The 12105-nt window shown below is 31.5% G+C and overlaps 1 protein-coding gene across 1 annotated transcript; it reads left to right on the forward strand.

The window, feature by feature from the left end:
* Positions 1-8038: 8038 nt before the first annotated feature.
* On the forward strand, positions 8039-9017 carry LOC130801226 (21 kDa protein-like). The gene has a single exon (XM_057665021.1). It carries the CDS (start codon positions 8133-8135, stop codon positions 8754-8756), a length of 624 nt encoding a protein of 207 aa, XP_057521004.1. The 5' UTR covers positions 8039-8132; the 3' UTR covers positions 8757-9017.
* The last annotated feature ends 3088 nt before the right edge of the window (positions 9018-12105 follow it).

A 12105-nucleotide genomic window follows, 5' to 3' on the forward strand; every position in this document is an offset into this window, starting at 1 on the left:
AATGATGCTTTGACATATATAACTAAATTTAAATAAAAACATTAATTTGAAATAAATGAATAACTTAATATAAAGATTATAAATGAACATATCAAAATAAACATAATTTACAAGAACATACCTCAACTTAACTTCAAAAGCAATGGGATGGATAGAATAGAATTAACAAGGGTGATGTATTTATAGATCTTCACTCAAAAATTATATTTCAAAGCTACAACGACTATTTTGAACAAAAACAACCAACAAAAGTCAAAAAAAAAAGTCAAGGACCTGTTCGCTGTTACTAACAGCGAACAAAGTATACCTAGTCAAACAAGGTCAAAGCTTTTTTCGCTGTTAATAACAGCGAACAGAGCTTTGATCCTGTTTGACCAGGTTTTAGCTTTGTTCGCTGTTAGTAAAAACAAACAGACTTTTTGCCTTTTTTGAACCCTCTGTCTTTATTTGCTGTTACTAAGTGCAAACATTCTAAACCTCAAGTCTGGGAAAAAAATGCTTATCTTGGAAAATAGTTTCAAAACATTACTATAATTCGAATTTTTTTTTATATTTTTTTGCTTATTTGTTTCAAATTTTCAAATTTAATTAGGTTCAATATTATTTAGGCCCAACCCTTTTGGCATATGCCAATGTATAACATGTAACATATTGCTTGCTAGCAGACTTGAATTGTGGATAATAAGTTAACTTACTACTTCTGTTATCAAAAACGACACTTCCAATGGGCGGACCAACTTAGCAAATTGCAGGTTTTTTGTGAAAATTTGAAACCATTAAGCAAAAAATTAAAAAATATGAACCAAATAATCTAAGTTTTAAAAATATTTCAAAAGTAAGCATGAAAATCCCAAACCTGAGGTTTGGAGCTGTTCGCAATTACTAACTGCAAACATATATTTAATATATTTTTTTTCCTTAATTTTTGAGTTGCTATTTGTTGTATTTGCATTAGAGACATTAGAATAAGTAATTACAAATCAATGTATGTTTCAGGCGGCATGATACATCGCCAAAACTCTGATCATTCGTAAGTGAAAGCTTGGAGGCTATGATAAAGTAATTAAACATATATATACAACAAAATATATACAAATGTTTGAAATATACAACTCAATAAATATATATATATATATATATATATATATATATATATATATATATATATATATATATATATATATATATATATATATATATATATAGATATATATATATATATATATATATATATATATATATATATATATATATATATATATATATATATATATATATATATATATATATATATCTATATCTATATATATATATATATATCTATATATATATATATATATATATATATATATATATATATATATATATATATATACATATATATATATATATATATATATATATATATATATATATACATATATATATATATATATATATATATATATATATATATATATATATACATATACATATATATATATATATATATATATATATATATATATATATATATATATATATATATATATATATATATATATATATATATATATATATATATATATATATATACATATACATATATATATATATATATATATATATATATATATATATATATATATATATATATATATATATATATATATATATATATATATATATATATATATATATATATAGTCGATCCAAATACACAAAAGTTAAACGTTAACGCTCACGACCCTCATCTACCATATCCAACTGAGTTGGTCTCCTACGCCTCCTACGATAGTAAGAGGCTTTCGGGTGCCGCTCTGGCAGTGGAGGGGATTGGTACTGTGATGGTTGTGATGGCCCAGCCTGCGAGGTCCCTGCAATGTCAACGGGGTATAAATGGTACATCTCCTCCAAATGATAGTCATAAGCAGGACATGAGACGTGCGTATGGGCGGTAGTCGGTGAGGATGGACTCTGCAGCGACTTCCGGTATGAAGTGCTGGAACTGCGAGCCGACGAGCATGCCATGCGCAATCTCCCTCACCGGCTTCTCATGGCTGTACCGCATCACTGTTGCCGCACCTTGTGCCTGCAATTAATATTTAGTTAATATAACATTATATTATTTTATCGACAACTTATTCATATAAATGCAAATGAAGACTTACAAATTGGGTCATCGTAGGCGCAGCAGGTGCGTAATGTGCTGCTGCGAAGATGGCACGTGGTGTCATCCTAGTGGCATGCGCTGTGTACATGTGTCCTCCAAGTAACCATGCGCTATCACGTTCACGTCTTTGAACAAAGTAGTCATTTACCCGATAGAAGGTGAATTTAACAAGTGTTGTCAAAGGTAAGAAACGTACACCTTTCATCACGTAGTTGAAAACTACAGCTAAGTTCGTGTTATTAACGCCATACCTATGACCTCCATCATGATACAATGACCACTTAGACATATCACTCACGTCATCAATCCAGAAAATTGCCTCTCGTTTTGCAGTCGCAATTGCCATTAAACCATTCATTACCTTAACTTGTTGTCTTTGCTCAGCTGTTTACCAAACAACTTCTTCAACTGAACATTACCCATTGAACGATTGAAGTTGCTACGCAAATGGCGTAAGCAAAATCTATGATAAGCATTAGGTGGTTGCCACTTTGGCTCTTCCATGGTTGCTAAAATACCAGCGTGTCTATCAGATTCGTAAGGGGTTGAGAAAAAGTACAAGATGCGGAAGAAACGACGGGATTTATAGTTTCCTGAGTTAATATAGGCATAGGGGTAGGAGTAGGATTAGAAGCAACTATATTCCCTAATGGTACTTCTTCTACGTATAACTCCAAAGAGGGAATTTGGGTGGACTTTGAATGCTCCCGCATAGCATCTATAGCCTCATCATCCTCAACAGGAAAGGCAAACAATTCTCCACTCATGTCATATTTAAAGCTTATATTTAGGGTACTTTTAGTATGGTCCAATCCAATCTTAGAACATATAAAACGTTTAAAGTGGTTCAAATCCATGTTCGAATTGCAAGCAAACAACTTACGTCTTCCCCCAACATAATGAACTTTGCCACTACTTTCTCGAATACAACCATTCCAAAAACATACTATAGTCACGCAAAATGATGTCATTTTCTACATTAATACAAAGAAAATCAACATCATCATCAACTTCATGCCCATACAAGTACATTATATTCATTTGATTATAATCTTTTTTGGTCTAAAAATTACTACTAATAATATTACTTCATTTCTAATAATATTATCAACATTGAATTCAACTAATTCAACAACATTGCTTCCAAAAACAACATAAAGCTATAAAAACAATTAAAAATTACCTTCAATACTTATGGATGATTAAGAATAGTCTTGATTTAACAACTAGTAACCTACATTTGAAAAAATAAGCAAATTTGATTATAACCCTAAAAAACTACATATACACCAAAAAGACACAAACAAGTTTACCTTTGAGCAAGCTAGAGTATCCCACACTAATTTTGAAGTGCCAAATTGAAAGAGGAATGCAAAAATTGATGTATTGAATCAGTGGTTTAGAGGAAGAATGTCGAGTGTGAAGGTAGGATTTTGGAAAATGGGCAAAAATGGGAAAAAAAGAAACTAATGCGTGTTTTTGTGCAGTAGATTTGTTCGCAGTTATAACTGCAAACAACTCTAAACTACAGATTTGGGATTTTCACGCTTACTTTTGGAATACTTTTGAAACTTAGATTATTTTGTTCATTTTTTTTTTATTTTTCCACTTATTAATGTCAAATTTTCTTTTTTGTAAATAATGAACTATAAATCATAAATCAGAGGTTCAGGAATTTGGAGGCCCTGAGGCCTGGACGGGCCTGACAATGAATATCAGCAAATTTGACACAATTATAAATATAGCTGTTAGAACCCTTATACTTGTAGTAGAAATAGTTTTTTAAGATTTTAAATTGTTACATTCTTAATATTTATTGTAAATTTTCAATTTGTGGTTAAAATAGTCATTTTGACTTAAACTGTCATAATCTCATGTTTGACTTTTATCTCCTAATTTTAAGATAAGGAAAAATTAATGTAAATATTTCAAGCATTGGCTAATATTTTCACAATAATACCAATTTTTGATAGCGTTTTTCTAAATTTTTTTTTTTCAAAATAAAAGTACATAAAAAAATATTAACAAATCTTACATCAAGTGATAGTACTCATCATACCATCTAAATAAATTCAACGTCCAATATTAAATGAGAAATTTTTTTATCAAATTGTTTTATTGTAAGACAAATCCACTTAAATAATAAAAATATATTTTTATATCCAAAATGAATGTTTCAATTAAATTAATTCGATTATTGAGTATTTAAGATAACTTTTTAACGGTAATATGTTACCATTAAATTGTGTTAAACTTACTATAAATTCAGTATATAATAGAAAATACGAACTTTTTAAATCAAGGAGATATTTCAAAATATAAGTAACTCTATTAACTTAATTTTCAATTCATCGTTCTCGTACAAACCTCCAATAGTTACCAAAAATGAGTAGGCTTGGTTAGGTTGTGCCGTGAAGGATGGATTAATTGAGTTACAATATTTTGGAGATAAGCATGAATAAGTGAGGAGGTTGAGATTAGCATCCTACCCGTGCACACCATTTCATAATTCATTTATTTATTTCTTGTATTTATATGTATTGGTAATTGTAGCTGTATATCTACATTAATTAGAGAATTTATTTTTACATTTTTTGTACACATAGGAACTTTCTTAATGTCTGCTAATTGACTGTTACAGGACAAAACCTATTCTTACAGTTTTGTCTTTTGTTTAATTGTTTTTATTAGTTTTTCCAATGTATATCACCTAGATTCTTCTATATCTTTTAATTTTTTTAAAGTCAAACACTAAAAACAAAAAGTATAAATAATTAATTTAATTATATTTTCGTTTCAATTCAGTTGCAATATTAGCAATATTTACATTATTTACTTATTATTCTTAATTTATAATTAATTATTAGTCTATATTTTATAAGTTAAAACACAGTCAAGTGAGATCTTGTTTGATTTATCTCAAATGCAAAGATTATTGATATAAAAATTTTATAATTTATTATTATGCATAATTAGAAACATTAAAGATTAAATTAGTGCATTAAACAATGTAAAAAATCAAACGTTGCAAGTGATTTGAAACGGAGGAAGTATATATCAATAAATAGTAAAATTCAAATCAACTACAAAAAAAAAAATTTATTAATTTATTTATTAATCGAATTAACTAAGTTTATTCCAAATAAGGGTTATAATTGGTGGTATTGGCAGTCAACATTGAATGCCTATGCAATATTAAACTCAGCTGTAACTATAAGTTTTGACTAATAGAAGTAGCTTGGTTTAAGCGCAAATTTTGTGTTTGGTCATGATAAGTGCTCAACTAATGAAGCTAATTAAGAGGCTTGATTAATTAATTAAGCACATTACACTTATAACTACAATGAACCCAGCTGGCTGCTGGCATTATGATTTATGAAACGTACGTTGTGAGCGATAATGAGCTGGGTCATCGTGAATATATGTGGAAGTTTCCAGATTATATGTTTTACACATTAGAATTTTATAATCTCGAGTATTAATTTTATAGTATGATCAGATTTTATTTCAGTTAAAAAGTAAGATATTGCTTTTAAAAAGTATTCTTAGTTCGATTTTTAAATAATTCTTGACTTTAATATCATAAGCAACTCAACTAAAAGTTTAAATTGATGTTTTGGTTAGACCCTTAATATATATATATATATATATATATATATATATATATATATATATATATATATATATATATATATATATATATATATATATATATATATATATATATATATATATATTACATGCTCTTACCATAATCAATCTGAGAAAATCAACACTCCTAATGCAATATTATGATAGAATAATTCTCAAAATATTCCAAAATGGAATAATCGAATAAAAAAGAAATTAAATCCATGCAATATCCTAGTCGACAAACAACATAGACTAACAACCATGCATAAAGAAGAGATTTGATTGTTTGCTCAATTGTCAAATCCAACAAACGAATCTTAAAATCATTAATCATGTCTTAATAATACTTGTTCGTCTTGGTTTATTTTATAAGCACTCCGATCATAGTATATTGAAACTTCTTACATTACTTCTTAAACAGCGCACCTGCATTAAGTTAGCTGGCTACTTGTAGCTTATTTATAGTAAAAAAAGATCCTTAATGGATTTATTAATATCTTAATTCTTAATTATATAAAATATTGTTATGTAGTGTTTGAGAACAAGTATTTCATTTCAGATTATAGATTTTAATTATAAAATCATAAATGAAGAATTTAAGGATAACAAGGTTTGGGTCGTCATTTTCAAATTCTCAACCTTAACTATTTTAAAAACAACGGTAGAATTTGATCTAGGGGTGAAACTTATTCGGATTAAAACCACAATCCAAACCAGACCAAACCGAATAACAAATATGGTTTGGTGATTTTTTAAATTTGGTTTGGATTAGGTTTGTAAATTTTAAAACCGAAATAATTAGGTTTGGAATTTTTAAAAACCGAAAATCGCATTACTAGACCGAACACCGAAATATTAAGGGTAAGACCGTAATTTTAAAACCTAAAACAAAAACCCTTATTACCAAATACCAAGTTACCAACACAGGTTGTGTAATAATATATGATTATTACCAAATACCAACAATTATCATATAATACTAACACAGGCACAGCAAAGCAAATTCCTGAAAGCAAATTATCATATAATAGTTATTCGGTTAAAAAAAATTCGGTCTGGCGGTTCGGTTCGGTCTACACATATAAAATGCGGTTCGGTTCAGTTCGGTCTAGAAACTAATTTGGTTTGGTGTTGGTCTGAAAATATGGAGACCAAATAAAATATGGTTCGATTTGGTTTAGATGAAAGTCCAAACCGTAGACCGAACTTTCACCCCTAATTTGATCCAAATCCAAATTTGAAAAATTTTAATTTGCCAAACAATAAATTCATGCCAATTTCCAACTTCCAAATAAAATCATTGTTCCCAAACATGACATTAGTGAATTATTAATACTAATAAATTGTTCAAATTGTGAGAATCTTTAGAAATAATAATTAGAGGTGATTTTGGACATTTGTAAAACGTTCGTTCGAATAGAGCTCCCATTAGAATGTGATCATCCTAAATATTAGTTTTTGTAACTTTTATTTTAGTTTAATTACTATAAATAAAATAAGTCAAATTTTAAAAATCATTAAATATTTTTACAACTTCATTTTTAGGATTTTGGCTTTATGTGTAGTTTTTCTATATATTGAGAGTGAAATGTTTAATATTAGTCGCTGCTATTAAGGTCATGTTATTTACTTCCCTTTTAAATAATAATTTTTTAGTAAAAGTAGGTTTAACTTCAAAAAAAAAAAAAATTGGTTTAACTAGTCGGAGAATAAGACAACATATACATGTAATTGGTAGAAATGAGATGTTAAGATGAATAAACAAATAATAAGCTTGTGAATCACTTTAAAGGAAAAGGAGTAGGACTATAAACAATAATAAATGGAGTGTTTGACAAATAACTAATAGCTAATATAGGGGTGACTGATCTGACTAGCTAATTTTATTAGTTATTTTGACTAGCTAATATTAAACACGTTGGTAGGATTAGGCGATTAGCTAATTCAAAACCATCCAAATCATAATAACAAATTATTCAAATCAGCTAATTTACAAAATATTAGTATTAAGTTATTTTACCAGCCATCTATCTAATTATTAAGTCAATATAAGTTAAAATTGTTCAATAAACTATTTCATGCAAGCTATTATGTAACACCTCTGTATTTCCAATTTCCAACCCCTTGTATGAAACAAAAACCGTAAAGGATGGGAAGAAATTCGAGCGTTACATATTAGCTAGGTGGAGTGATAGAAGTGGCCTATAAATAAGTAAACTAAGCCTCTTAGGCTTACCTCAAGTGTTTCTCACTTGTGAAAGAAAACAAACACTTAACCACTTAAGTAGCTACACCAAAAATATTTTTCAAAATATCACAATAGTAACAAAATTAGCAAACATCAAACATGAAATTCGCACTCATTTTCATCATCCTTTCTCTAATATGTCTTTCTTTCAACCCTTGTTTAGCAACCAACAAACCTCACCCCAACCCAACAACCTTCATAAAACAATGTTGCACCACCGCCACATACCCTACTCTCTGCTACACCACGCTATCACCTTACGCAACCCAAATCCAAAACAACCCAAAAAAACTAGCAACCAAATCCCTTATTATAGCACTCATAGAAGCCCAATCAGCATCCAAAACCATGGTCCGGCTTTCAAGAGCCCGTGGGCTTAGGCCCAAGGTGAAGGCGGCCTTATCAGACTGTACCATGGCAGTTGAGGGGTCTGCAGCCCAACTAGAAAGGTCCATTCAGGAGATGGGCCAGATCCGGGCCTACTCACAGATGGCGGCTAGCGATGTCCAAACGTGGACTAGTACAGCGTTGACATATGCAGGTACATGTAAGGAAGGTTTTGAAGAAAGTGGTGTTAATGGGAATGTGAAGAAAATTGTGGAAGGCAAGATTGGGAAGTTGTCTCAATTAACTAGTAATGCTTTGGCACTTGTTAAACAGTATTATGTTTCTGCTGCTAGGAATGCCAATCATAATCATAAGGATAAGGGTAATCATCCTTAAGTTTTTATTGTTTTTGATGTTTGTGTTATCTTTTTGTTTTTTTTCATGAATGTAAGTTTAAAGGAAAGATATAGATCATAAAAATGAGATAAGATGTAAATGCTTGATTACTTTTATTTATGAAGTATGTTTATATTTTAAGTAATCTTGTAGTAGTGTTGTTAGGGAATTTGGAGTGATGATTAATTGAAATCTTTCATTTTCCAATCATGAAAATGAGGTTTTAAGTTTATATTTCAAGTTTCAAAATTTTATATCACAAGGATCAATACTTATAAAGTCTGTATATTATTTATGCTTTAAAATATTTGCAATTGAGTATAGCATATTATGTAGAAAAATATCATTATCAGTTGTAAGTATGTAGAATTAATATAAGTTTATGGCTTTTTATCTTTATTAATCAATCAACTCCAATATATATACAAAGCTAACCTTAGAATTACCTTACCTTAGGCAACTAAAATTTAAGGAAACAAAATATAAAAAATTACAACGAAAAATGTTCCCACACAATATATTAATTCCCAAAATATATTATACCCACAAAATATATTATTCCAATACCCCTCTCAAGTTGGAGCATGAGTGTCGAAAATGCCCAATTTGGAGAGAACATAGTCAAACTGTGACTTGGGAGCCTTTGTGAAGATGTCAGCCAATTGAAAAGTAATAGGGACATACGATGGAGAAATCAAGCCTTCAACAATCGCATCTCGAACAAAATGACAATCAACTTCAATGTGTTTGGTTCGTTCATGAAAAATCGGATTCTTTGCAATGTGCAAAGTAGATTGACCATCACAAAACAATTTGATTGGCTTTGGGTAGTGGACGCCCAAACTCAACAGCAAGCCGCCCAATCCAAATCACACCAACCTTGCAAGGTGAGATCACTATCAGCACTCAATAAGATACCCTGACCCGGTGTACCTTTCAAATAATGAAGCTACGCAGAGCTGCTTCCCAATGTTCACTGCGAGGTTCTTGCATAAACCGAGACAAGATATGAACGGAGTATGGTAAATCGGGTCTAGTGACTGCAAGGTAAATCAAATGGCCAACAAGCCGAAGATACACCTCTAGATCCGCAAGATGATTGCATGTGGCACGACCAAGCTTGTGATTTTGCTCCATTGGAAAACCACTCGGCTTTGCCCCTAATAAACCTGCTTTAGAAATAATATCCAAAGTATACTTCCGTTGGCACAAAAAAAAAGGCCTGAAGCACTACGAGCAACTTCTATACCTAAAAAATATTTTAAAGGACCAAGATCCTTCATTTTGAAACAATCTCCAAGATAAGCCTTGAAACCAACAAGTGCAGCGGAACGATTCCCATAAATCATTATATACTAAAACATTAATCTGAACAATGCCTTTAGTATACGTAAAGAGAGAACAATCAGAGTAAGATTGCAAGAAGCCGTACCCTTTCAAGGCTGCTACGAGCTTGGAAAACCAATATCTTGGGGCTTGTTTCAACCCATACAAGTACTTTCTCAGACGACACACCAATGACGGATCTGAACTCTCAAACCCGGGAGGTAATTTCATGTACAACTTCTCATCAAGATCACCATGCAAAAAGGCGTTATGAACATCCATTTGATGAAGTTCCCAGTTTTTTGAAGTTGCAATAGCAAGAAATGTCCTAGCAATAGTCATCTTTGCGATAGAGCAAACGTTTCACCATAATTTATGCCTTCTTGCTGATGATTACCAAAAACGACCAAACAAGACGTAAGACGTTCAATATCACCATTAGACAAATATTTTGTCTTGTACACCCATTAAGTCCCTAGAGCACGTTTACCAGGAGCAAGGTGCTCTAAGGTCCAAGTCCCATTATCCTCCAAAGCTTTAATTTCTTCCTGCATAGATTGTTGTCAACCTTCATGTTTCATTGCTTATTTAAAGGATTTCAGATCATGACCACTAACAACAGCTGCCAGAAACTTACAATAATTCACAGAAAACTTGTCACAATTTATATAATGTGCTAAAGGATAAGGCGTACGTGAAGAAGTATTGGAAGATGGAGTGGAGGGGGACGGATTTTTAGCAAACACTGAGTGAGTCACATAATCACGAAGAAGAACCGAGGGAAATTTTTCCCGAAACCCACGCCCCAAAGGGTGACTTGCTGCCTCTCTGCCGGTGTCAGTGGACTGGTCCCGGTGCATTGTGCCAGCTTCGGGCTGATGCTGTTAGGCAGAGGCAGTCTCATCCGGCGGGGAGGCAGTAGCAGGGTCACCAACACCACTCGTATCCTCACTGTCACCATTGTACACATCATGCACCACATTGTCAATGTACTCCTCATACTCCACAAAATCATCATGTGTATCATAAGGCAACTCAAAACCATGAGACTCAATATAAACATCTTCCGGTGTCGCAAAAGGGAACACATCCTCAATAAATTTGACATCCCGAAACACAAAGAAAACTTTGGATTCAAGGTCATATAATCTCCACCCTTTCTTTCCAAACGGATAGCCCACAAAGACACATTTTCGACTCCGACTCGCAAACCTATCTCCATGAGTAATCTAATTATGTGCAAAACATAAACACCCAAAAGTACGAATGGCACCAAACAAAGTAGGTTTATTAAAGAGGATTTCAAATGGAGTTTTATTTTGTAGCAATGGAGTAGGACTTTGATTAATAGGTGAGCCGCAACAAGAACACACTTACCCCAAAAATAAATTGGTAATTTGGCTTGGAATCTCAAAGCTCGCCCAACTGACAAAACATGTTTATACTTTCTCTCAACCCTCCCGTTTTGTTGCGGAGTACCCACGCATGAGGTTTGGAAAATAATACCAGTAGTATGAAAAAAAATCACGTAAACAATTAAACTTCGTACCATTATCAATTTGCACAATTTTTATGGTTTAAGAGAATTGTCTTTCTACCATAGCGACAAACATCAAAACATACGAAAGACCTCCGTTTTATAATTCAACAAATAAATCCAAACAGCTCTAAAATAGTCATCAACTATCGTCAAAAAATAACGAGCTCCGCACGATGAAATATGTCTATACGAGCCCCACAAATCACAATGAATTTTTTCAAAAATTCTAGATGTTTTATTGTCACTCAAAGGAAACCTATTTCTAAGATGCTTAGCACGCATGCACACTTCACATCCTTTATCTAACTAATATTTGCTAGTTACGGTGGGAAGCAACTTAACTACTTTCTCGGAAGGAAGACCCATACGACAATGCCACAACTCCAAGTCAGACTTTGCAGCAATAGCACTCACATGATGCACCGAATCCGACTTGCTGAAATAATACAATCTGTCCCTCCTAGCTCCCGTTCCAATTAACTC

The sequence above is a fragment of the Amaranthus tricolor genome, chromosome 15 (assembly GCF_026212465.1).
Source record: "Amaranthus tricolor cultivar Red isolate AtriRed21 chromosome 15, ASM2621246v1, whole genome shotgun sequence".
NCBI lineage: Eukaryota > Viridiplantae > Streptophyta > Magnoliopsida > Caryophyllales > Amaranthaceae > Amaranthus > Amaranthus tricolor.